Source organism: Patagioenas fasciata, chromosome 1, assembly GCF_037038585.1.
Source record: "Patagioenas fasciata isolate bPatFas1 chromosome 1, bPatFas1.hap1, whole genome shotgun sequence".
Taxonomy (NCBI): domain Eukaryota; kingdom Metazoa; phylum Chordata; class Aves; order Columbiformes; family Columbidae; genus Patagioenas; species Patagioenas fasciata.
The window spans coordinates 154,301,005-154,326,581 of NC_092520.1; the positions used below are offsets into that span (position 1 = coordinate 154,301,005).

General features: G+C 41.7%; 1 protein-coding gene across 3 annotated transcripts; it reads right to left on the reverse strand.

Annotated features, from left to right (window-relative positions):
- Positions 1 to 5,583: 5,583 nt before the first annotated feature.
- MRPS33 (mitochondrial ribosomal protein S33) lies at positions 5,584 to 10,723 on the reverse strand. 3 transcript variants are annotated; one of them, XM_065829473.2, is made up of 3 exons: positions 10,636 to 10,723; positions 7,713 to 7,972; positions 5,584 to 5,994 (listed from the first exon to the last, which is right to left on the reverse strand). In XM_065829473.2, the coding sequence occupies exons 2-3, from the start codon at positions 7,925 to 7,927 to the stop codon at positions 5,889 to 5,891; spliced, it is 321 nt and encodes a 106-aa protein (XP_065685545.1). In that variant the 5' UTR covers positions 7,928 to 7,972; positions 10,636 to 10,723; the 3' UTR covers positions 5,584 to 5,888. The 3 variants fall into 3 exon arrangements, with proteins under 3 accessions (XP_065685545.1, XP_065685547.1, XP_065685546.1); XM_065829475.2 differs by lacking the exon at positions 10,636 to 10,723 and adding an exon at positions 10,216 to 10,490; XM_065829474.2 differs by lacking the exon at positions 10,636 to 10,723 and adding an exon at positions 10,123 to 10,256.
- Positions 10,724 to 25,577: the final 14,854 nt, after the last annotated feature.

Genomic DNA, 25,577 nt, shown 5'->3' on the forward strand with positions numbered 1-25,577 from the left:
ACCCTGTTTGCTGGCATACGATTTACCTAGTTGTTATTCATAGTTAGGTCCCATTGATACAAGTTGGAGATACTCAACATTCACACAGCTTCTAAAATTAGGCCACTTCTGTAGCTGCTTGAATCTAGAATCACATTATAGACATGCCTTTTGAAAGACTGGGGCCAAGTGACCCCATTCATTTTTATCCAGGCAAGACTGCAAGGGAAATTGAGGAATGTGATGCATTTACAATTCTGCATTTGCAGTGACACACCATTGCGTGTGGCAGTAGAACGTTTTTTAAACTTTCTGAAGCTTGGGTACTTTTCGCTCCTAATACCATTAAAAGCCTATTTACTGAAACAGCCCATAAGGCAAACATCAGACCTACAGAAAAAACAACTGAAGTGGGAGAGACCCTCTGAACTCTATGAAATATTTACAAACAGATTTAGGCAGCATGAAGTAAGGTACTTTCAAGCACAGACAGAAAACCTAATGGGTATAAAAATCCTTTTTTAGCTCTTGCTAAGATTTGTTTCCATAGCCGTATCTATGATATGAGAAAATGTATGAAGTCGCCCAGTCTGTCTCCTCTTCCAGGAGAGAAGTGGTCCCTGTGCTATGTTTTGTAACACTTGGCTCCGCCTGACTCAGACAACAGAAGCCAAACCCACCTCTTCGGAGTGTTTTCAATTTTTCTAAATATTTCACTTTTCCCCAGTATTCCATCCAAAACAATTCAATACAGTCTGTATAATGCCACTTTGATGTCACGACCACCATCCTATTGATTTCATATTTATCTCTTCAGAGAAGCCTAAATAATTTCTCAGCCAGTGTGGTGTTGATGTCCCTCTAACATCTGTCTACATAGTCATGCTCCTCACTGCTGGAACACCCTACAGCTGTGCTCTGCTGTGACTGAGCCTTCACAAGCAGATTCTTTCAGACGTTTTCACCCCTGTTCCTTCCTCTCTGTACTCAAGACATTATTCTTACACTTGAGGAAAAGGACAAGAAAAAGTGAAGAGGAGAAAAAAAGAGACTAAAATACTTTTCTTTGTGCTATCCCAGCTGTGCAAGCACAGGAAGATCCACCTAAATATCTGGCCTACGCAGATAATTTAATTCTTACCAGGATTTATGATAAGAGTATTGTTCAAGATAATGATGAGAGAGAGTCAGCTTGAAGGATTTTGTTTCCAGGATCTACTCCCAAGGGATTGTACAAGAAGTGTCACAATCAGGCAGTTACAGAAGAGAATTGACTTTAAAGGAATCCTTCCAAGATCCCCATAGCACGTGTGGTTTTTTTGCATATTTTCATTTGTGCTTTAAAAGAAAGAAAAACCATACAAAACAGAGTCATTCCCTCATCAAAGCAGCCTTTCAGATTTGTGAAGTTTCTCCAAAACATATAGACTTTGTTGATTGTTGTTTTTTCAAAGGATTCTAAAATGGTCTTCAAACTCAAAGTGGTAGAGGAATATGTACACAGAATATGTACACAGATACTTCAAATTTTCAGAAATATTTACATTTTAAGAAATAAATGGGGTTTTAATTTTTTTTTTCTGATCAAATCAATATTTTTTTCAGCATTTGAAGGCCCTAATGTCTAAAGCAGGACAGTGAACACAGTAACTCACCACAGCTTATTTAATGTGTTAAAATAGTCATCAGCTGTTGCATGTAATAATCTCTCTGAGATAAAGCTCTGAAATACACAAAGGTACAAGTCCTACCGTACCCAGACTAAGCTGCTCTTTACACAAGGTTCTCCTGGGGTAAATTCCCATCCTAGAAGCAGCTTACACTCATGACACTATTCACTAAGTGATCATTATTCTAATTTTACTCTTAAGGAAACATAGGCAAGTAAGACAAAGCATTTGTCTAAAACCATAGAGTAACTCAGGTGCATTTCACTGACCTGCATAAACTTAGCACATTGTTTTAATAAGTAGAATAAACTCTTTCCACAATTAGGAGAAACTTTTTTCAGGTTAATACTTCCCTGAGCAAAGCACATATATTTCAACACACTGGTATCTTTTCCAGAAATCAAGACTGCCTTTTTCTTTCACCATTACAAAGTGTCATCATATGCAAGTGAACTTCTGCCTGCCTGCAGGACTTTGAATAGTAAGAGCTTCTGGCAATAGCTGCACTGCCTATAGGATATATACAGCAACTGGGTCAACCTGTTTACAAAAAAACCCTGTGATTATCAACGCAGTACTCAGCACCCATGACTATATTATACCAGAATATAATTAAAGACAGACATAGTTAAAGCACTGTAAAATAAGGAAGCAGTGGCACTTAATAAAGCTGTTCAGGATTGGAAAGAGGTTAAGGGTTTGACTCACAATTAGTCCCTTGGAGATCAGGTAACCATGTTATTCCTATCAAGAATTAAAACACTCATCTAAATATCTGCTGAGGACAGTAGCACATATCCTCAGAAGAGTGAAATTTTGTTTAAAAAAACCCACAGCAGAGTTTAAATGGTGGAAAGATTCATTCTATGGAGAAAGTAAAAAGAAGCCTAATTGAACTTGATTATTTGTACGTAAAATGGATATCCCACTGTACTAATAACTGTATAAAGCATAAGAGTTCCCATCCTCACCCCTCAGAATATGGCTGAAACTCTCCTTCCCCTCCTAAATAGACATATTACATTAATACCTGGCATGTTTTGGAATCCACTTCCAATTTGTCTACACCCTGTGATTCACAAAACATGGTCTTCTTCAGGCAATGTCTATTCCTAAATGACAGAGCACGGGTTAGAAGGGAGGTAGGAAAGCACCTATTTCTATCCCAGCTATGGAGAGAAGACTGTATTTTCTGGAACAAAATGAGCGTAACTAACACTCCCAGCAAACAATGGGTTATCCTAATACTAGGACATGCACCAATAGTGGCTGAATCATCTTTATTTCATAGTGAAATCTCAGGAGGTGAAACAGCCATTTTTGAGAAGACCTAGTTCTAGCAAATGAGTATTAGAGAAGAAAGATAATGAAAAACTAGCAGGGAACCTTTCTTATACTGCTCTTTTTAAAAGTTTACCTTTTTTCCCCCCTCCATCTGTTTTGCTTTTGCAAACACTGCAGAGATGAAAATCAACAATTCAGTCCATTTGTTTCACGTCTGCTTACTTCACAGGCACTTTCAGCAGCTTCTCCCTCTTTTTAGATATGTTGGAAGTATCTTCCCAAAGCATGTTGCCAGGCTGACGCTTTGATTCTAGAGCAGGTTCGCTCTGGCAGGTTGCAGACAACAGGGATCATTATAGATGACCAGCCAAACAAGCCTTTTACTTTGCTGTTCATGACAGGAGCTTCTCAAAACCCATAAATAGCTGGGTGGCTTGGAGCGAAAAAAGGAGAAATAGATAATTAGGTTTAGGGATAGAATCTAATATCACACCACTGAGTCCATATCTGTGTCTAGAAAGGTGGTGTGCTAAGATAGAGAATACCTGTAGCATTCCCTGCCCTCAGTAGGCTCTGTAAATGCTCAGTGCTTAAGTAGACTACATGTCAATTCACAGAATCACAGAATGTTAGGGATTGGAAGGGACCTCAAAAGATCATCTAGTCCAATCCCTCTGCCGGAGCAGGAACACCTAGATGAGGTTACACAGGAAGGCGCCCAGGCATACACAGGAGCGTCTCCAGAGTAGCAGACTCCACAACCCCCCTGGCCAGCCTATTGCAGTGCTTTGTCACCCTCACTGTGAAGAAGTTTCTTCTCAAATTTAAGTGGAACCTCTTGTGTTCCAGTTTGAACCCATTACCCCTTGTCCTACCGTTGGTTGTCACCAAGAAGAGCCTGGCTCCATCCTTGTGACACTCACCCTTTGTATATTTGTAAACATTAATAAGGTCACCCCTCAGTCTCCTCTTCTCCAAGCTAAAGAGACCCAGCTCCCTCAGCCTTTCAGAAGCATAACCACAGCCAGTCATGCTGTGTGAGTATTTTAGCTATATGTATACTCATAACCAGGTCTGCACAGATAAGAAGTTAAAGACCACACATACTTACTTCACTGTAGCAAGGCCATAATTCACTTGTTGATGCATGCACACTTTGTCTCTCTTGTATGTTTATAGTGTCAAAGCTTGAAGTGTTTCACATGAGCAAAAAAAGATGCTGTTGATTTTTCATCTTAAACTGCAAACATTTTTATTGATCTTTGGTTTCATTTTAGAAGACATCAAGTTCTTGCCAACAAAACTGTTGTTAAGTACAATCACCCAAGCCGCCATAGTAATTCCACTGAAGAGGTTCAGAACTGGTCTTTCCGTCCACCAGCGCAACCAGCTGAGCAACTTCACCACTGACAGGCGCAGCCAGAAACAGTGTCAGGCAGCAGCAACCTTCCGACTTGGGCAAGTCACTCTACATAGTACATGGCTCCATGCCACTCTTCTTCCTGAAGAGAAATTCAAGGGAACCAGATCCATTTCCTCTCGGCTGCACATACATCCCAGGAAGCAATTACTTCTCAGAGAGCTCATTGCAGGCTCTGTATACTTCAGTACCAGGCAGGTGACAATCCACAGACAACACATACAACACCAAAATGCCACAGGGACGTTAGAGTTAGGCAAAGGTTTTAAGTTACTACAAGGATTTTAAAAAACAATCAGCACCTCTTCAATTAATAACCTTGGTGAAGTACAGTTGTTGAGCTGTTAGAAATTTATATGGATCCGCTGATTTCAATGACCAGAAATATCCCTTCAAATACACTTAAATTTTAACAAGCTTGGTTTAGAAATGGTGGTAGTTAGTACTACTCCCAACTTCAGGATGCCTCTGTATGGAAACGATCAAGCATACCCCAAGCTAACTGTGCACATACTTTCTGCTTCAGTTACTCTGTATTTTTCATTCCTCTCCTTTACTACCTCAAGGATGTTCCTCTAAGCTTCCATGGCCTGGAAATTAAAAGATGCTGTTTCAGGGCACACACAGGCAAGACGCACACGTGGCCCAGCAGAGCAGCACAGCTGCACTCTGTACTTTCTGTTCCCTGACAGGGATTGACAGGTAAGAATAGTAGATTTATGCAGTCATTAGTATTTGCAACACTGAAGGAGCCTAGTGATAAAACCACATATTGAGTATCAGTAAAACTGTTAATCGCCTTATGAAGTACTTCATACATGTCCTCCAGGCAATCAAAATAAATTCAAAATCCTTTTATTACAGTAAACTTACTGTATCTTAACTAGTAGGGGATCTCAAGCTGGAAAACAAATTTCAGCTTTTTCTGTTGCAGTATCTAAATATTCAGGGTACAATGAGAGTGAGTGCTGTGGGCAGGCAATGGACCATGAAGTATTGTCCAGTGCAAAATGCAGAACAATAGAGTCTAACAGCAACTTAAATTAACATTCAAGCTACCTAAAGTGAAACTCATCATAATAGGCAAGATGACACACAGCAACAGAAGCAGGAAATATTTTTTTTTGTGGCCACATGCAAACCAGTGCTGATATTAATGAAAGAAAGTAAAACAGACAATGAAAGCCAAGTGATTTTCCAGATCCAGAAAAACTGAAGCAACTATAGGTGTTTGCAAGAAAACCGCTGAGCACTTTATTTTTTTATTGTTGTTTTTACTACTTGGGTAAGAGAAGCCTCTGACAAATGAACGTGTTACAATATACAGTATATTTGAAGTACAGAAATTAAAAACTGGTAAAACCACAAAGACCCAAGTGCACTCCCAAGGTGGACTCCAGCATTTCACAGGGTGTTTCTTGTCCCCCACACAGAGCTCACAACATGCCAAGCCCCCTCTGGCTGGGAACAGAAAGCCCGAGTTAGAGCTGTTCTCCAGTATTTCCAGAGTAGTTCATTATATTGTCCAAGTGGCGCTACTTCTTCTTGAGAGCTCTCTTTCCTTCTCCTTTCTTTGGTTTTTCCTTCCCACGGAGCTTTTTCAATCGCCTCATCTCCTCCTTAAAGTCCTGATGTTCATCCCTAGATGGGGGAAGAAAGCAAAAAGTTCACTCTGTTTCTTGAATACCTGGATGTGAAAGGTTCTATGAACTGTGTGATAATATAAAAAAACCACTCGAAAGTCTTTTTAACAGTGAAGTCCATACTGAAACTCACTGCAGTGTATTCAGTGTTACTGCTAGCAATGATTTTCAGCTGAGTAACATGAAAGACTTCCTCTGGTACTTTCAAAACGAGGTTGTTCTTTTCACCAACAAATGGTGTGTGCATATATATATATATTATTTCCACTGCATTTATCAATCCACTGTGTTTAAATGAGCAGTAAAATATGAAAATCAGCAAGAGATAAGAATGATAATTTCCCCCTTTTCATCTAGCTTGGCAGCCTAGCAATAGCACACCGTGTTTCTATGCTAGATACTAAGTTTAGGTCATTAGCTTCCAAGAAAACAGGGGCATGCTGAGCAGTAATTACAGTACATGACACTGCTCTCAGGTGACTTCAAGAATGAATTATGAAAAAAGCATCAGCTACTGGTAGAATAGGAGAATAAAACAGAAAGGAGGAAAATGGGCTGGCAGAGATAACAAAATCCTCAATGTTCTACTAGATTCTATTTAATCTGACTCTGTATTTTTGAGTCCAAAGGTATTTTTCAAAAGTCACAACTGCATCCTAAGTAGCCTAAGATTGCTGCACTGCTATTTTTAAAAACAACTTTTCTAAAAAAGAAACAAAACACCAGTTATTATCAGGTCCTATTAGTCTATGACTCTTCATTACATATTTCTCACCATCAAACCTGATCCTCTTACAAGCTTTCTGTGTACAAAGCAGCTAGAGAAGGAACTTGAGATTACGAGGGGAAGGAGAAGAGTAAAGAACATTATCATGTCATTGAAGCTTTCTGTGTAAACAGTTCTTCTAGAAAGTGTTTGTATGCCCACTTAAACCAAGAACATCCTGGATGCAATCCTTGATGGCTAGTATTGGGATACTAGGAATAGAAATTCGGCTGTTTTGACTTTACAGGGTCAGCACTTTTAAGGGACTTCTTTAGTACTACTTGATGGAAGTCAGAGAACTGCATTTGACTCCTGCTGATGTTCTTTTGCAGCTCAGTTTTACCTACTTGAGACTGTGGAAATTAATTTAGAAATTAGACAACTGGTTTGGATGAAGTTGAAATTAATAAGGCTATTTAAACAACATTTGAATTTAATTTAGCTTATTATAAAGGATAAAAAGCCCCTCCAACCTAACACAGACTTTCCTTCTCTTCTAAACTTTTATTTATTAGCTGTTGAATGATTAAGGAATATATAGTAAGACTGTCTTAGTGCAATTTTTGTGATAAGGTAACATCACCTTTTTGTAGTGCATCAATTTGCCATATTCAGAACTACAGACCCATGTCTTATCTATAAGGAAGCTCTCTTCCCTTCCCCACAAGGCCAAAGCAAGAGCTATTTCTTATATAACTGCTTTCCCGTAACTACACCTAAAGTCTTTCTCACAAAAGGTTCTAATTATGGTAAAAGTTACTCAGACAGCAGTCATTTATTCTACTCTCCTTGCCCTCAGTGCAACAATCAAGTGTTTATTTCCATAAGCACGATACTCTGAAGTAAACCTTTTTCTACTTTCCTATTTTCCTTGAGGAAATATAACAAAACTCACGCCCACCCCTTTCCCGTCTCCAGTCCTGCTCTCACCCTATTAGCACACAGATTACCTGTAGAGACCAAAGTAACGGAGTTTCTTCATGAGGGCATAGTAGGTGTTGTGAGGAGGATACCAGCTGTAGACCTCCTTCCGCTTGGCGAGAGGCTGCTCACTGAATAACTTCACTACTTTCATTGATTTTGAGTCAGTTGGCCTGACAACTTCGCCGAATATCTGAGCACTCAGCCGGGCCATTCGAAGGGCATAATTGGAAACACTGGACATCTCCCAAGGAAGAGCGGGCACGCACACACAAACAGATGGACCTTCCTGCAAAAGGAAACACAAGACAACCACAACTCTAAGATAACTGAGTATTGCAAGATATCCCAGAGTTAAAGCAAACAAAATAACTCATTTTACATGGCTCACATGTTTGAAGTCATTCATTCCTTGCATGAAGTCAGTCTATCGTAGTACATAATCCTGCATATAAAGAACATCTACGCTAAAACAGGTACAATTAGCAGCCTAACTAGGATGCTACAGACAGCAATACAGACTATGAAAGTACCTACACTGAACCACAACTTACCATGGCTAGTTTATTAGCAGATCAGACTCAGCTTGCTTAAGGCCACCTTTAAACTTGAGTCAAAGAACTAGTTACAGTGTGAACTCTGCCAAAAATGGTTCCCACTGTGATGCCTCTCGACTTCCACATAAGCACGAGGTGAGATACCTCTTAAATATACTGAGGAAGCAACCTCAAAGTTTTTCTTGTGAAAATTTCTCATCCTATTTAAAACATTGTATGAATGTTGTTACAGTCCATCAAGCAAAAATGGCCTATTAGCTATATAAATAAATAAAATATATCATGCTTCTCTATATGAACCACACAAATCCTTCCCATCTCAACTTCTTTCCCTGGAACATTCCCACCAGCTTTTTCTCCATTCTTTTTTCAGTCTCTTCCTATATCTCTATTACTTTTAAGAGAGGAAAAAAATAATTTCCCCATGCCAGATTATTTTTTTCCAATAAAATCCCACATCAACAGCTTCTCATTCTTTTTCAGCTGTCGCCCAACTAAAGACACCTCTGCAACATAAATGCTTTGAGGACAAAACCATTAGACCACCAGAGACAACATCTGCACTCTCTAAAAGGAGTGTGGAGAAGGGTTTTCTCTCAGTGTTCCTACCCATCCCCATTTTTTCCTCTTGTTTGCATCTTTACTCTTTATTTGCGCCTTTTTGAGCAAGTGATGACGTAATTCTCTAGAGAAATTAAGCAAGAGTTCGTTCAAGTGCACTACACTTTAAAGTTTAAAATTCTTGTTTTTAGAAGTATTGCACAGCTGATTCCAGAAAATGAGTATAAAAAATTAAAGAGCATGGAACAAGGACAAGAATAATCAGCAGGACAGGGTTGAGTCCATTTTGGTATGATAACAAGGAGCCTGTTGTTTAATACCACGAATCTGAAGTATTCATAACCTTGCTTACATATATTTGTTCACTGGAGGACCTAACATACAAGCATCTACTTTGATTTAGTCTTGTTAGCAAAGCACTAGAGAGGAAGCAGGGGAAAAAAAATCAGGCACGAAAATAATACAAGTAGTTTAAGTTAGAGAATAATGGGAAAAGCAACAAAAGGGAAGGCAAAGTATTCGAAACCTCAAGCTAAGGCAGGAGGCCTAGTGTGATAAGACAGAAGCTCTTAAATGATCACAGAGCAGCACTTCAACTTGAGCATCTACTACATGTGGGAATAATCAGTAAGTCTTGCCAAGCCATCCATTTCAGAACAGCCAGTCCTAGTTTCTATATTCAGAGATAAAGCAACAAATTGTTCCCAAAACTCATCACGTTGTCACTGAAAATATCACCAGACTCAAACACAACACTTGCTTAAACTCCTCCAACTACAGCCTTAAAACGAAAATACCTCTAGGTCCTAAGCCAGGGGTGTCAAACTCATTTTCACTGCGGGCCACATCAGCCTCACGGTTGCCTTCAAAGGGCCAAATTTAATTTTAGGGCTGTATAAATTTAGGAGTACTTACATTTATACAGTCCTATAATTACATTCGACCCTTTGAAGGCAACCACGAGGCTGATGTGGCCTGCAGTGAAACTGAGTCTGATACCCTTGTCCTAAACAATGTAAACCAGGGGTCTGAGGGACCTGCTTTTCACTTCAGAATCGCTAAAAGGAATCTAAGTAGCCTAAGCCAAGACTGGACACCTCTGTTAATCCCTGCTGGTATAAAAACCTTTGAGAGATGAGAGAAGTAAAGGCTACAAAGTCTTGTGTGCCAGAGCTATCCAAGCCTGGTTTAGGGTGACCTCCAACTCCGTGAAGTGCCACCAGATCAGTTTTGTTCTTGTCACAGCGATGTTATTTTCCGGAAAACACACTGGTAACTGACACACAAAAAGCAAAACCACTCTGCAGAGCTGAGTCTTCACCTGCTCCCGGCTCCTCACTGCCTGGCCTTCCCGTCCTAGCCCGGGCTTTTACTTCCCGATCCGCCAGCCCGTCTCAGGCCATTCCCTCCTCACCCAGCATGTGACAGGAGAACTTTCTGTTTCACTTCTGATTTTCCCATTACGGGGGAAGGGAAGGTCACCCCGGGCCGCCGTCCAGCCCGAGGGGCACCTGGCCCGGGCAGGGTCCAGCGCAGCCCCGTCACCTTCCGCTCCGCGGCCTCGCTTCCCTCCAGCGGGGCAAGCGCGGAAACCCCAGTGGGCCGCAACCGCGCCCCGGGGGAACCGCCGGCACCGCGTCACCTGCCCGGCAGCCCCAGCGAGGCCCAGGATCCTCCCCCGGGCCCGGAAGGCGGCACAGGTTCAGCGGAACCTCCCGGCTCTCATTTCTCTCCTTCCAGCCCCGCTCCCCCCACCGAGGCCGGCGCGGGCGGGAAGCTGCGCCCCCACCGCGTCCCACCCCTCCACCCGCCCCGAGCCCCGTCCCGGGCTGACCCTGGGGCGGTGCGGCCGGGCCGGAGGGCAGCGCGTCCGTGGCGGCGCATGCGCGGGGGCGGTCCCGCCGAGGCGGCGCGGCGGGTGACGTCGGGCTCCGTGAGGGGCGGGGCGGCCGGTGGGCAGCGGTGTCTGTGTCCACGGATCCCGGTGCCGCCTCTTCCTCCCCCGCAGGAGGTGGCACCTTGTCGCGGTGCTGGGAGGCAATACGGGTCCCTTGCCCGCACTTCTTGGCCACCCAACTTCATGCCCCCTGTAGGGAACAATTATTTTGCAATTATAATAGGCTCAGGCAGGATCTCCAGCAAAGCAATTTTTTTAAATAGCGATATTGCAACACGGGGTGTTCTACTTAAAGGTAGGCACACCTAATAGGGCGAAGAGCCCCCGCTTATATCCCCCCCAAATCCCGGCTGCAATTTCCCTTCCCTGTTCCCCGTTGATTGAATACTTCAGGGTTTGCAGACTACACCGATGCATACAATACACTTTCCCTTATCAATCTATTTAAGATATGGATTCCTGGTGCTTTGGCTACACTTCCCCCTAAATTAACTTGTAAATACAGGTATCAGTATATATACAGGTATCAGTATATATTCCAGGAAGAAACTGTTTTTTACATTAACAATTCATAGTCTGATGTCTCTCAGTCCTTCCACCTAAATTAACTTGTAAATACAGGTATCAGTATATATATACAGGTATCAGTATATATTCTGGGAAGAAACTGTGTTTTACATTGAGGATTCACAGTCTGATGTCTCTCAGTCCTTCTGCTCTGCTGGGGTGAGGTGCCAGGTCCTCAGTTATGTAAAAACAACAGTTCTTCATTAAATGTTCCTTACACCCCCAAACCTGGGGGCAACAGGGAACCCCTGAGGCCTCGTACCCCTTCCCCAGCACCCCCACTTCTGGCAGCCCCTCAGCCCCTTTCCGAGCACAATTCACATGAGCCTTCCCGGCGCTCGATTTATGCTAATTTTTAATCAGTGCCAGGAGGTGCTAAATCAGGCCCTGCGCAAACATCTGAGTACATGACAATTATGTGATTACATTTATAAGCCAAACGTGTAATGCCATCAAAGAATGAAATTGGCTTTGTCTGGCTGGATCTGTTTTCTAGAAGACTGTCTACTCACAGTCATTAAATATCTTGTTATTCCTTAGTCCGTCCATGATTAATTTTCTGTCACCTTTTCCGTCCTTCCCTGGGCTTATCAGCTTTGTGGCCTGGACACCCCAGTCACCTCTCTTGCCCTTCTTGAACACAGGCATGATCTTCTGTAATTTCCTTCGTATTCCAAGATTTTGTAAAATTAATATTCCTGAGAGGTTTTTGGCAGTTCTTCAAGGATTGTTAGGCAAAAGTTCCCTGGAAGGCCTCATTTTAAAATGTTTTTTCTAGTCAATGTTGTTGACCATTTTTATTTACTCACTAATGGACTGAAAAGTGTTACCTGTTTCTTTGTTTGTTTGTTTTAACTTCATAATAAAGCGCCTCTTCCTCAATCTTTCTAGGGAGACAATAGAAGATTTTATCATTTCTGCCACTTCTTTGCTATTTACTGTCTCTGTCTAGTCATATACCTTGGCACTGTTGCACTCCCATTTTACTGTCTGTAGTCATATCACTCAGGCATTTTCTGTAGTCTTTATTTTTTGTATACTCCAGAACATTTTTTCCTATATTTTTGCCTTTCCGCATTGTTCAATACTAGGCTTTTAACTTCTGAGTGTTTCCTTCACCATGCTGCTGAGCCAAAATTGTCCTTCAGCCTAAATTGGCTGTTTTGTTAATTAGGCAATCATCATTTCTAGATTATGGAGTAAGATCATAAGAATTCTCATTTACATTTCTATCTCTATTTTTTAATTGTATTTTTCTCATCATTTCTCTCACTGTGTTGAGGGTAGTCTTTCTGAAATGTTTCTGTGTGTGTAGGAGAGTATTTCCCTGTCTGGAACTGCCCTTTTTCACTTATTGTAATCAAATTGTGATTGCTGGCTCCTAAGCAACCACCGCTTTCTTGTCCTGTTATTAAATTGCTTAAACATTATGAATTCTGAAATACTTACTGCATATAGACTGAAATAACTTCTGTCATAGAAACTAGGTTTTAGAAACTCTAGTAAGAATGGCTGCTGGCTATTTGAGGCTTTTTCCTCATATAGCGCCAAACAGAGCACAGTTTTTGATATACTGGACGAATAAGTAGTTGGATTCTCTGTAGCCATCTCCACTCCATTCTACCCCTCCTTGATAGGGTCAACTGCGACAAGTTACTGTCTCTGCATCTCTGAAGTAATGATGGTGGTTTAATATGTACTGTTACCCTCTCGCATCTTCAAATGCCTTTGTCAAGTTAAAAGGATTGTGGCAAAGTATTCTGATATTCCCATTCCCATTGTCCTGCCGGTTTCAGTAATTACGTCAGTTTAATCTCATTTCTCCTCATCAATGAAAATATCCAATTCTTCTTGTGTTTTAGCCAAACTCAGAGAAGTGGCATATAGGCCATTGAAAAACATCTTCCTGTTTCCCTCAAACTGATGATTTACCTAAAAATGGACCGAATTATGTGGTTCTGCTTCTCTTCTTGTTTTCCAACAACATCATCAGCCCAGTGTCTGAGTGTCTAAAGTTACTCTGGTGAGTTTCAGACCAGAGACATTTACTGGATTAGCTTGACGTGAGAATTATGGCAGTTCCTCATCAGGGCAGTAAGCAAATCGACTTTTCTGTAGTTAAACATCACAGCCCTGCATCACTAGGAAGTCATTGCAACACAGGGATTTTCTCATCAGAGACCCAGTGTTGTTGCCTACGTTTTGCAGGTGTACAAATGTATAACTCTGTGCATGCGAGGATTTCCAGCATAGCTTTTTTTTGGTGTGATGGAAGCACACATATATGAATAGGTCTGCATGAGTTCATTTCTTCTGCCTTTTTTTCCACTAACATCAATTGTTTCTGCTGTCAGCCATGCAATAAACATGCAAATATTATCAGGAACAAAGCAAAAATGTGCAATCACAAGAGCGTATTTTTGTTGTTGTGTCGATGTTGTTATTATGGTTATGTGGCAGAATGCAAACCCCCCTCTCTCCTCCCCCTCCTCCTTCAGTATGGAGGGAGTAGGCACATCTCCATCTCTCTGCTACTTGAAGCTAAGAGCTTCTTTTGTTTGGCCCAGAGCACCCTGGCCAGGGCCATTAGGAGAAGGGATTGCCAAGGTGCCAGTGAGCCGCTGGGCACCTGTGACCAGTGTGGGGGGATGTTTGGAGGCTTCAGGGGCACCCCACACACGGTGTGGGGGTGCAGAGAAGCTTCTAGATTGCCTACAGTCAGGTCTGATCAGCCAGTATAAAAACGGGACTCTCGTCGAGACTGGGCCCATTGTCGCCGGGCTCTCGGAGCACGAGGAAGATGCTGCCGCCGAGACCCCCCTCCCCGGGATGGAGACCCCGCTTGCCTTGCTGCCACGGGTGTGAGTAAAACCCCTCGCAGGATTGCGAGTATATTTATCCTTTCCGTGCACGTATGCACGTGTAACTTCCCGTGCTTAATACAAGCACGTATAAAATTATTTCCTCGCGGAATCATGAGTGTATTTATATTCTGTGCACATTTGCACGCGTACTTTAAATTATTTCCTCGCACAATCGCGAGTGTAACTTTATTTCCTCGCACAATTGTGAGTGTATTATAAATTTATCCTCGCACAGTCGCGAGTGTATTTTCCTCCCGTGCTTCCACATAAGCACGTGTAGTATTCCGTGCACATTCGCACGTGTAAGTAAATTAACCCTCGCAGGATTGCGAGTGTATTATAAATTTACCCTCGCGGAATCGCGAGCGTACGCTTTACCTGTATCTCTTTAAGAATAATCCCGCACCGTGTTCAGGCAAGCGTGTACTCCTCTGGGACTCGGGGGTGGTTCCGGCATTGTTTTGGGTGAAGCCACGTGCATGCACTCTGTGGACTGCCTGTTGTACCAGTTGCTGCCCCTTAATAATTTTCCTCAACTGATACCCGAACCTCTATTTAAGTCACTTTTGGAGTGCTAAAACCCTGTTTCTCACCGGCTTAATAAAAGTTGTTTTGGACCCTGTTGTCCCTTAAATTAGCCTCGGGGTGCCTCCGTGACAGGTTATGAGGAGAATTGCTTGCAAATCACCCACAGTTAGCATGTTAGCCAGTAAGGCAGCGTACAGACACTCAGGAAGGAACATCAAAGTCACAACAGTCAACAAAGTGACAACACAGCTGCAAAGTTGCAGAGGTGGAGCATGGTCTGTTTTGCAACCTGTGTAGCTGTAACTTGTCTTGCACACCTCATCTGAGGGACAATGTGTCTCCCTAGAATCTGGGGGGGAGTTTAAGCTTGCTGGGTGATGTTTTTCACTGTGGAGAACATGGTCCAAATAATTCTCCTTGAGATGATGCCTGTCATGAGAGCAGGTTAGACAGGCTGGTCACATTTCTGGCTGCCTGGCAGTGCTTTAACATGCACCCCCAGGAATAATTACTGTCAGTGGTGCATGGGTGGTTGCATTCCTGTTCTAGTTGCTTAACATTCAGGATGAAGGCTGAGCTGCTGCCCAAACTCTTTATTATTGTGCCTCTAGTCACAGAAGGTACTTATTTGTTTAATTTCTTTAGTTGTCGCTGTGGGGAGGTGACAGGAATGGAAGACATTTATGTCCCACACCTTGTCCCTGTGAAGTTCATACACCTTCATGCTAGTGCAGAATGATGGGGTGGTTGTGGAGATGGGTTGCACAAGAGCTAGACCTCCAGTTCCTGAAGCTGTGGGTGTCTACACTGCTGTGCAAAGCCACCTGTCTAATCAGACCAATGTGATGCTATGTATGTAGCACTGTAGGAGTGTGTGGAGTCTTTAGGACACAGAAAATGAACATCCCCACTCTGAAGTTTTCATAGTCCAAATGAGACTTGACACACTAAGGAATGGTAACAACCAGGAATGGAAGGAAGCAGTGGAGCCTGACAACAGGAATGGGCTTGTGATGAGCTGAATTCTGTGGATGTGTTGTTAGATCCTCCTGAGCTTTTTGTGGTAAATAGAGCAAAGTGTTTGGACTTGTCAGGAATTATTTAGACGAAAATCAGTGGCAGATGGGTGAGCGAAAAAAGTAAAAGCCTAGAAAGGAGTTAAAGGAGAACAAGCCAACATGGGACTTGGAGACATCATGGACATTCTCTGCAGAGGGACTGTTGTGAAAGAAAGAAATTAAGGGAGTGAAGAAACATGCATGGAGCACATGCAGAGCAGCAAAAAAATAAAGGGGGGGGCAAGAGGCCTCATGATAAAGTACAGGTAAGACCTGTTTACAAAGAGTTGGCAGTAATTTGATCTGGAATTATTTTATTTGATCAACAGTGATTTGGAATTACTTATCTGATTAATTCCTCTTGTGTATGTATTTTAGTTATAACTGAATATTACATAGCCTTAAGGAAAGTTTTTGACAAAAAGCAACACCTGAGCCACTGTGGGTGTGTCCTAAGAAGGCAAAGGCAGATTCAGAAAGAAAAAAAATAAAATAAAAATCAGGATGCCAGTTTGCTCATTGGTGCTTGTTTATTGACACTTATGAGGAAAGAAGAGTCTGAACTTTTTTCATTTGATCTTGGAAGTGAGTCTTTTGAGTAATTTCTATATGACCCAGTAATCAACTTCACTCCTAAGTCTTATGCTTAGAACTATCATCTCATGCTTAAAGATGATCTCTATCATTTTCTTGTTATAAATATTGGTATGAGGGAAAAAAATCGTCTTAATCTGAGTCAAGTAGAAGGACTCTGAATATCTGGTAAAGCTGCATTGGCTACATCTGCGTTTAGAATACATTTGTTATTCATTTTTTATGTGATCATGATTAATTGGTGAACTTCAATTGTACTTTGTTGCGCAGCGATTCATGCTGAGCCATGGAGACGTCTCACAGTGCAAATCCCTCTGGAGAGAATGTGTTGTATTAAGAGACTGACAGACTTTGGGTGGGCATTTGAAGGATATTTTGACTTTAAAATAACTCATCAAACTGAATGCCACAGAGTGAAATCTACAAAGATGCAGCTGTTAAATACTGCTGCTTCAGCTATCTAACGCTGGAAACACTTGGGAGGGAGATGCAGCATAAGAGTAAAATAGAAATTATTTTTCAAAACCAGTTGGGATCTTAAGTTTATTGCCTTCCCAGAGAGCCAGGCTGTTGAGGCAGCCTTCTTCCCTCCTGGGGAAAGAGAGCAAGTGCCCTCGGACTGATGCCTGAAATGGTATTGACAGTTCTCCAGAGAACTGTAGTGTGTCCATTTTTAATGGCAGGCAAGCTGTTCAGCATGGCAGGGGGTGCATGAAGCTGAACAGGGGAGGATGCTGTAGATCTCCACACATCTACATGCTTGTCATTTAGACTGAATAATTTATAGTTCAACGATATGTCAGAATAGATGATCAGCAATTTAAAAGAAGTACTGAAGAGAAAGAATATTTCTTAGTGGTTAGATCAAGGAACTGGGAATGAGAATTGTTGAATCTTGGGTTTTTTTTTGTAGCTCCATTACTAACTCACTGGATGACCTTAAGCAAGTTAATTAACCTATCTGCCGTTTCTTCCCTCTGTAAACTGGGAATAATAGTGTCTGCTTCAGAAATGGGTTGTGAAGAATAATTGATCCTTAGAAAATGCTTCAGCCTCCCCTAGTGAAAAACATGCTACAGAAGTAAAGTATTATTGTTGCTTTACCAACAACATGCATGTAAAACTTTTAAAGGCGATAGTAACAAGGACACATCTTTCCTGGCTGGAACTAAGTATTGTAGGGGGGAGGAAAAAAAGGAAAAATATTAAAATGACAGCATTAGCTGAAAAGAAAAGGAATAATGGAGACATCTGGCTCATTGCTGATAAAAGCTCTTGTAGTTTATCTTCCATCATTCCTTGCAAAACTCATCTGAAAGGACATCCACCATGGTTTTCAAATGGTGTCAAAAAAGCTGTCTGTTTCTAACTCTGTTTGACCAAGTGTAAAAATGAAGACTGAATAAAAATGTTCCAGCAATAAAATTTTCAGGAAGACATCAATCTCTTAAACAGAAAACCCAAAGAGATTGGTTGGGTCTGTTTGAGTTCACATTTCTGTGAACTCTTGTCAAGGTGCTGTCTTGGATCTAGATCTCCTGGGTTTGTGAGCTGTTGGCTCCCCTGAGTTTTGGCACTTCGATATTGTATATCCCTGCTGACCTATATGATCCATTCCGATGGAAATTTCTCTCCATATTTTCCTGGTTTAGCTCCCTTCTTGCCTTACAACCAATGTTGACAACAGGATACATCATTAGGTCTTTGGGAGCACCCTAGATACCCACTGACTGCCTCTGTTTTCAAGTCAACAAGTTTTCCAAGATCTGCCCAGGCTCCCAGGTACTCAGTCATCTCATTAGCAATCTTTGTAGACCTAAACATCATTGATCAGCCTTTCCCCCTTCTGCAGTCTTTTGGAGGCACAGCCATGGAAACAGGTAATTTTTTAGTTTTAGTTTGAAGTTCTTCACTCCAGTCCTGGTGGGTGACATGAAGCTGCCATTTATTATGTCAGGGTAGCCCCAGCATACACACAGCGAACTTGCACAGCACTAGTAACCAGCATTGCTCTTTGCTTCATAATTTCCTGTCTAGAGAAACATAATCAATTTTGTGTGCACTTCCCAACCTCAGTTTCTTCAGCTTGTGGGAGCACTCTTCTGTGTGGCAGGCAGGTTTTAGGGAGCATTCAGGATCTTCTTGCAGCTTGTGTTTTGAGCTGCAGAGATTTTTTGATTCAGCTCATTCTCTTTGACCTTGCCAGTACCCAAGCTGAACGAGCCCTGCTCCTACATGTGTTCTCTGGGCATCTGTTCCCCTTTTCCTGAGAAAAATTCTTTGTATTTTATGGCTGTGAGCCCAAAATTTCCTCTTTTTTTTCATTCATTTTTGTCTTTGGGATATTTTATTCCTTAGCAGGTTTCTCTGGAAACAATCAAGAGAATTAGCTTCTTCCAAGCCAGACTCTCTAACATATCTGTTGGGAAAACAGAGTACAATCATTAAGGCTTAGTACTCTCCATTATTTCTTGACTGGTGGGTACTTACTTGAGGTCTTTACAGCAAAGGTGAATAAATGCATGTCTTTCATGGCACAGCAGTTCTCAATGGAACAACTTCAGAGTACGAGCCCTAACGCCTATGTTGAAGGTGACTGAATACCGCAAATAATTGTCAAAAGCATATCAGGCTCCTCATTTTGCCCTGCTGTAGTATGTGGTCTGCAAAAACTATTCTCTGGAGGCGTTAAGAACTTTCGTCGTCAGGTGCTTGCCCTAAGTGGTTGAGTCTCAATCCTGTTCTGTGTATGGCCCTGTTGTATTCAGTGCTGACCATTGGTCAAAGCAGGGCAAAGTTTTTTGCCGTGATCTGAAGAGATGTACTACTGCTGAGCTGTTGTTACTCTGGGCTTCCTGGAAGTGCTGGAGATGCCTTGGAGTGCTCTTCTCCCGTCAGCTGAGCAGAGAAGCAGCTAACTACTGCTGAGCTTCGAAATCCAAGTGTCCAGCCTGACTGCAGAGACCCCAGTCTGCCCTAGTGATGGATCAGTTCTGCTGGGAACAGGACTTCTGACAATGGCAGTAAGGGGCTGTCCCTGCGAAACTGAGCTTTCCACAAGGTCTTCACAGCCAGAGCTGCTGCTGCTGGCGTGCACATCACTGGCAAATGATCAGCTGCTGCCTGGGGTCTCCAACCATAAATCCTCTTGAATACAGGGCTACAGAGATCACTCTGGTCCTAAATCAAAACCTTCCTGTGTAACCTCATCTAGGTGTTCCTGCTCTGGCTGAGGGATTGGACTAGATGATCTTTCGAGGTTTCTTCCAATCCCTAACATTCTGTGATCCTGTGATTCTGTGAAATCAGATGTGTGGGGAGGAACGCAATTCACAGGCCTGGCTGGACACTCCAAACAGGCATTTCCCACAAACACAATGTACCTACGAAGTTTTCGTCCATTTACTGTACTGTAAGCATCTTCATCAAAACATCAAGCTGTAGGTTTCTGTAAACGCTTCATTTTATGTATAAAATTTAGAGTCATAATATATTGGATTGCAATTGTCATTGAAAAATAACAATGGCATGTGAAACTAATTGCTGTTGTGTTTTCAACTCAGTGTTGACAGAAGAAGAATAGTCCTTAAGAAGCAGCTGCCATCTCTTAGAAAATGAGTACTGGTAGCAATTCTGCTGAGAGGTATGGATTTCTTTCCTTTACTGTTTGTTAAGGCTAACAAAGCAAGGGCAATTGCATGGAAACTAAGTCTTCTTGCTTAGGCATTCATCTCTTCCTGCTGTTTGTTTCCCACATGGAATTCTAATCCTCTCTTTGTGACCTAATCAATTCCTCAACAACCAATTGCCATATCACAGTGCTAAAGTTTCAGGTGGGGAAATGAATTGCACAAATGAATGAACTCTGAAGAACCAGACGCTTCATTTTCATGCAAATATTGTTAGTGATAATAAATGAGAAGAAGTAAATGCAAAACTATTGAAGATAGCAGTGTAGTTATGTCTAAATAGAGAGTTTATCATCCTAGACATTATCTGCTTTTACAGAGACATACAATGTATATGTATATACTTTTTTAAAATTTTTTTTTATTTTAAATGAATCTACTCTGCTAGGACTTCACAGCCAAATGAAATACATAAAGATTGAGGTTTTACTTCTGAGTTATTTTCAAAAATTGAGTGTTTTTAGGGAATACAGTTTTTCTAAGCAGTTTTTCTAAGCTATTTTTGTATTTGCTTACTGGTTTTCTCCCCAGTTCTTTCTGTGATGATTTATTATGATTTATTAATTCTGATTTTTAACTAATCCTCGTTGTTCTTTTATGATTAAAAGAAACAACAAAATTGAATTCGCAACTGTGAGCCAATCACAGATGTGATACATGCATTATCAAAGACCATGTTATTGGTCTGCAAGGACTGTGGCTCTGTCTTTCAGTGGATTAGTTCATAAAACACTGCTGATTGATAGAACCCATGTCCATAAATCTCCCCAGGAATGAGCAACAAGTTCTGAAATCTGTTAAAAGCTTAGTGAAGGTTGTGCAGTGTGACTTGCTACATCAAACAATCTAGTGGTACTACAGATGCACCTTCATATAAGACTGCCTATATGAACTAAATATTGGTGCACTACAGCAAAATCAGAATTATTCAGGCTTGAATATATTGAAGATCAATGTTTTAGATGTGACTTTAAGAATAAAAGTCACTTATTACAAAATATGCTTATTATTGGCAGCCAGAATGAGTTTTTGCTCTGAGTCAGTACTCTTTGGCCCTAATATCTCTGCCATCCTGGATTCTTCTCACTATTTCTATAAAAAGTCACAAGATCTATGAATTTTAATGAGAAATAAAGTCTTCTGTTTTCAGCTGAGCTCAATGATGGGGATGTTGGAGAGCCATCTTCCCTTTGTAACTGGCTTCAGGCAGCAAGTAACCTTGCTATGTAACTCCTGCGTTCAGAGCAATGTCACCTTCATCACTGCAGCAGGCAATGGCTTTTTCCCGCAGCAGGATTTAGGGTGGGAGGCTGGGCTTGTTGTATCCATAAGGTAAACTAGGGGAAGCACAGGGGGCCTTGTGTGACACAGCAATCCTCTTAGCAAGGCATTTGGGGAAACAGGTCTGTGGGAGAGAGTTCGTGTGAAACTGAGTCCAACTCAGAGGAGAAGCCGTAGAGCAGGGGTATCAAACTAAATTTCACTGGGGGTCACATCAGCCTCACAGTTGCCTTCAAAGGGCCGAATGTAATATTAGGACTGTATTAATGCAACTACTCTTACATTTATACAGTCCTAAAATTACATTCGGCCCTTTGAAGGTAACCACAAGGCTGATGTGGCCCCAGGTCAAAATAAGTTTGACACCCCTACTGTAGAGTATGAAGATGTTGACTACCAAGTTGGCAAGACGATAAGCAGGAGGTGTAACAAAGTGGCTGCTGTGATTACAGAGTGCACCAGAATGAAGCTCAATCTCAGCTTGCGAAAACAAGGGCTAAGGTATGTTGTCTATTGTGGGAGATGAATTTGATGAAAGATGAAAGAGACCCGAGGGCTAAAGATTGCCTGTATGCTTTGGCTGAGTTGTCTCCCAGCCCAGCAGAACGCTTTTCTTTCAACAGACACTTACACGTGTGCAACTTAGGTCTTTTCTGTTTCTTAAATCTTTTCTTAATGCTCCTCTGACATTAGAAGAGCTTGAGTATTTACTCAGGACTCAACACAGACAGGGACAAGGCTGGATTATGAGAGTCCCTTTAGTGCTCACCCGTGAGCGTGGTACATGTTTAGATCTTAGCGCCTGGTCGAAAAAGGTAGAACCCATGGCAACACCTTCAAGGTAGAGTGATAAGTTGCAAGTAATTCTGCAGTTTATCACAGTACCTCTAAACACTCAGCCTGTGTGAAGGGGGTGCAGGGATATTGTCTGCAGTTGACTAAGTTTGCCTTCCAGGCCTTGTTTTCAGTAGCTTATAGCTTTGCTAAACTTCAACTGCTTGAGCTGACATTTTCCAAGCATGATGTCTACTTTGATCTGTTTTGGGGGAAAGTTTAATTATGATTTACTTTGAAAAAGCCTGAGCTTTAAAATATTCTTGGAGATGTTCTGATAAGAAGCAGTGGTTATCATACATAGTTAGCTGTGTCCATAGTGTAGCCTTAGGTTGATAACAATTGATGTGTTTTTGACAGTTTGGTAATAGGTCAACAGCTTGATAATAAAGGATAGGTTTTCAAAGGAGGAAGCAGTTTCAGTGAAAAGTCCTCAGGTTGTTTTTTTGTTTGATTGGGTTTTCTGTGTGTGTTTTTTGTTTGTTTGTTTTGTGTTTTTGTGGGTTTTGTTGTTGTCGATTTTGTTTGTTTGGTTTTGTCTTTGGGAAAACAACATTATAGTGTGGTTCTTTTTAGTTGAGTACTGTCTTTTACCTTTTTACCTGTCTCTGTGTGAGGTGATTTAGCATTGGTCATTCCCTCAGCTTTATTAAAAAAGGTGATGTAAGACTGCTCACCTATACGTCTTCCTGCTTTCTGCCCAGCAATTCATTTTGCTTCCTCCCAAACCAGATCTGTTATTTTGATGCTACACTCCATCCCAGCTCCTGACCCCCTGATTAATTCTGCCTCCATGCTTGTCTTGTTCATCACGACTTCAGGTCACTAAATCAAGACTCTGAGAAAACACCAGAATAAAAATTGCCCATGAATTGCCATTTGCATGTGTCTTGTGTTCATGAAGTAAGACACATGATCAGATCCTAGTTTCTACACAAACTCTGTTTCTGTTTGTGGTACATGGTGGTTGAAATAGGACTCTATAGTCCTGAGATGGCAGCTTGGTGAAGAGCTTGGGTGTTATGTAGTGAGCCTAGCAAACAAATACAGGTAGGAAGAATCATGGTCACACGGTTAAGGCAATTGAATTGAAATTAAAAATTGGATTTTATTTCACCCTTTTTGAGAGTTGCTATTATGAACCTGGGTGAGTCAAAGAAATTACATTCTTCCCAACTACCATCCGTGTGGTCCCCATTTTCTGTGTGTCCACTTTCAGTCACCCGTGAATTAATCTGTGGAAACACTGCCTGCTGTGTCTAGGACCAAGGTGACTGGGAACTGTTCTCTGAGGAAGGAAAATGCTAAGCACTCGCAAAGTTTTCGTTCTAAGCTTCATTAACCGAGCACCCAAAATACACTGACATGTTTGAAAATACAGGCTTTTATCTCTGTTCTTCAGCAGGGAACTCTGAAGATAAATTCATTGATGTTTGTAAAATTAAAACCAACACAACTCAAACACTACAATGAGAACACCACTATAGAAAAGTCCATGAGGAAATTAATCATTCTGTATTCAATGCGAGATCTGGATGCTCTGCAGTAAATAGTACATGCACCACACATTGGATGATAAGGATAGGAGAAAATTTGAATAGTGCTCATTAAGTGAGCAACATCCCTCCTTTGCGCTGAAAAAGCAGGAGACCCATGGAAACAAAAATCATGTAATTAAAGATTGTATCATAATGTGTTTGCGTAAGGGTAAATTAATGTTGCATGGGTGATCTTAAATCTGGCATTCACTGACTTGCTTGACTTTGCAATCCAAATGTGGTGGGGTTTTTTGTTGTTGTTTTGTTGTTGTTGTTGTTTGTTTGGGGTTTTTGGTGGTTGTTTTTGGTTTTGGTTTGGGTTTTTTTTTAGAGAGAGCAAAACAAATCCCTTTTGGGCATTGGCAGAGGGAGGGCAGAAGTCATCCAGCTACGTGCTGGTGTGTGCAGCTAGATAACTGGTGTGTACACAGCTAAACACAGGTGTGTACATAGCTGCCTCCCTAATCTGTGTGCGTATGACTGTGTGTATGTCTAGCTCGTGTTTATGCAGCTGGATGGTGTTTCCCTCTGAATATTCCTTTCTCTATTAAAAAAAAAAAAAAATAGAAGCAACATTAACAATTGGTTTGGATGCCCAGGTTTTAGATGACAAACTTTTATGAGGTATGCTGTAGTCCAGATCTTCCTTTATAGAGCCTCTGCTTGGTTCATGAGTCACCAGAACTCCCCAAAGTCTGTTTGACTGACAGGTCAAGTGTTTGTGGGAGTCATCAGAAAATGCTTTTATGGGATAGGCAACATCTTTTATGTCTGTGTTAGTAGAAGGGCTGGCATGCTGAGAATTCAGCCACACCAGTATCCGAGGTGTATTGGAATGATAACAAATATTACTAGATATAATTTGTTATATCTGTGTTTGGTTTGATTGCTGTCTTGTGTTTGAAATCCTGTAATTAGAGCAGTGAACTGCCTCCAGGGCCAGTGCTACTGCAAGTAATACAACATCAGTACGAGTTCCTTTGGCTTCAGTAGATGGTTCATTACAAGATATGAAATTTGGAGTCCACGTAAATTAAATATCACCTCTTGGGAAACGAAGATCATGAAGACAGAAGGGAAATAGTGAGTATCATCTCTCCCTGTTGAATAAACTGAGTTAGCGGCACGTTTCCCTAGCACTGGGAAGTGCATTGACTTGCTCAATCCCCTCCCCCACTAGATGGCACTGAACTCTTTTTCTTTAAAAGAAAAAAAAAAAAAAGGGGGAGAAGAAAAATATGGTGGAGGTGATTTTATTGTAAAAAAAAAACAAACCAAAACAAAACACAAAAAAAGCCCCCAAACACGCAAAAAACCCCAACCCGAACAAAAGCAAACTGCAAAATTGCAATTGGTTGCCATTAACTATGCCCTGCCTGTCTCTAACCCCACAGCCTGTGCGTACCTCGGTACAGGCGCTCTCTTTGCTTTGGTATCTGATGCTTTCTTGAAAGGCAGCAGGCAAGGGGAGCTGGAGGATGCTAAGGAAAGCAGAAACAATCCTGGGAGGGAATGGAGAGGAGCCAGCCCTGTCCATACAATACCATCCATGGCGATGTCTGGCAGGCAGCGCATGGCTTGTGACAAGGAATTTGCTCTGAACAGACACGCTGGGCTCTGTGTCTCTGTCCTGTGTCTTCAGACATTTTTCCTGCGCACCCATGTGCTTTAACTTTCCCTCTGGATCGCTGAAATCGTAACCCGCAGAAAGGAAAACCTCAGCTTTCAGTCCTTTACTAAAACTGCATTTTCACTTCCCAGTTCATTTAAGACCCGTGAATTACCTCCCTTTGCCAAGATGCCCTTAATTCACAGAAGGGACCGGTTTCCACGTAATGTTCCCAGGTGTGCGTGAGTTCTTTTTTTTATAATGCCTTTCTCCCAGCTTACATTCGTCTCAAGATCGACAAGGATTGTTTTTCCCCC

Excerpts from the sequence above, each read along its gene's own strand:
- MRPS33 (XM_065829473.2), bottom strand. The coding sequence starts at position 7,927 with ATGTCCAGTGTTTCCAATTATGCCCTTCGAATGGCCCGGCTGAGTGCT. Across the intron at positions 5,995-7,712 it reads CGTTACTTTGGTCTCTACAG|GGATGAACATCAGGACTTTA; the intron begins GTAATCTGTGTG and ends TCCCCCATCTAG.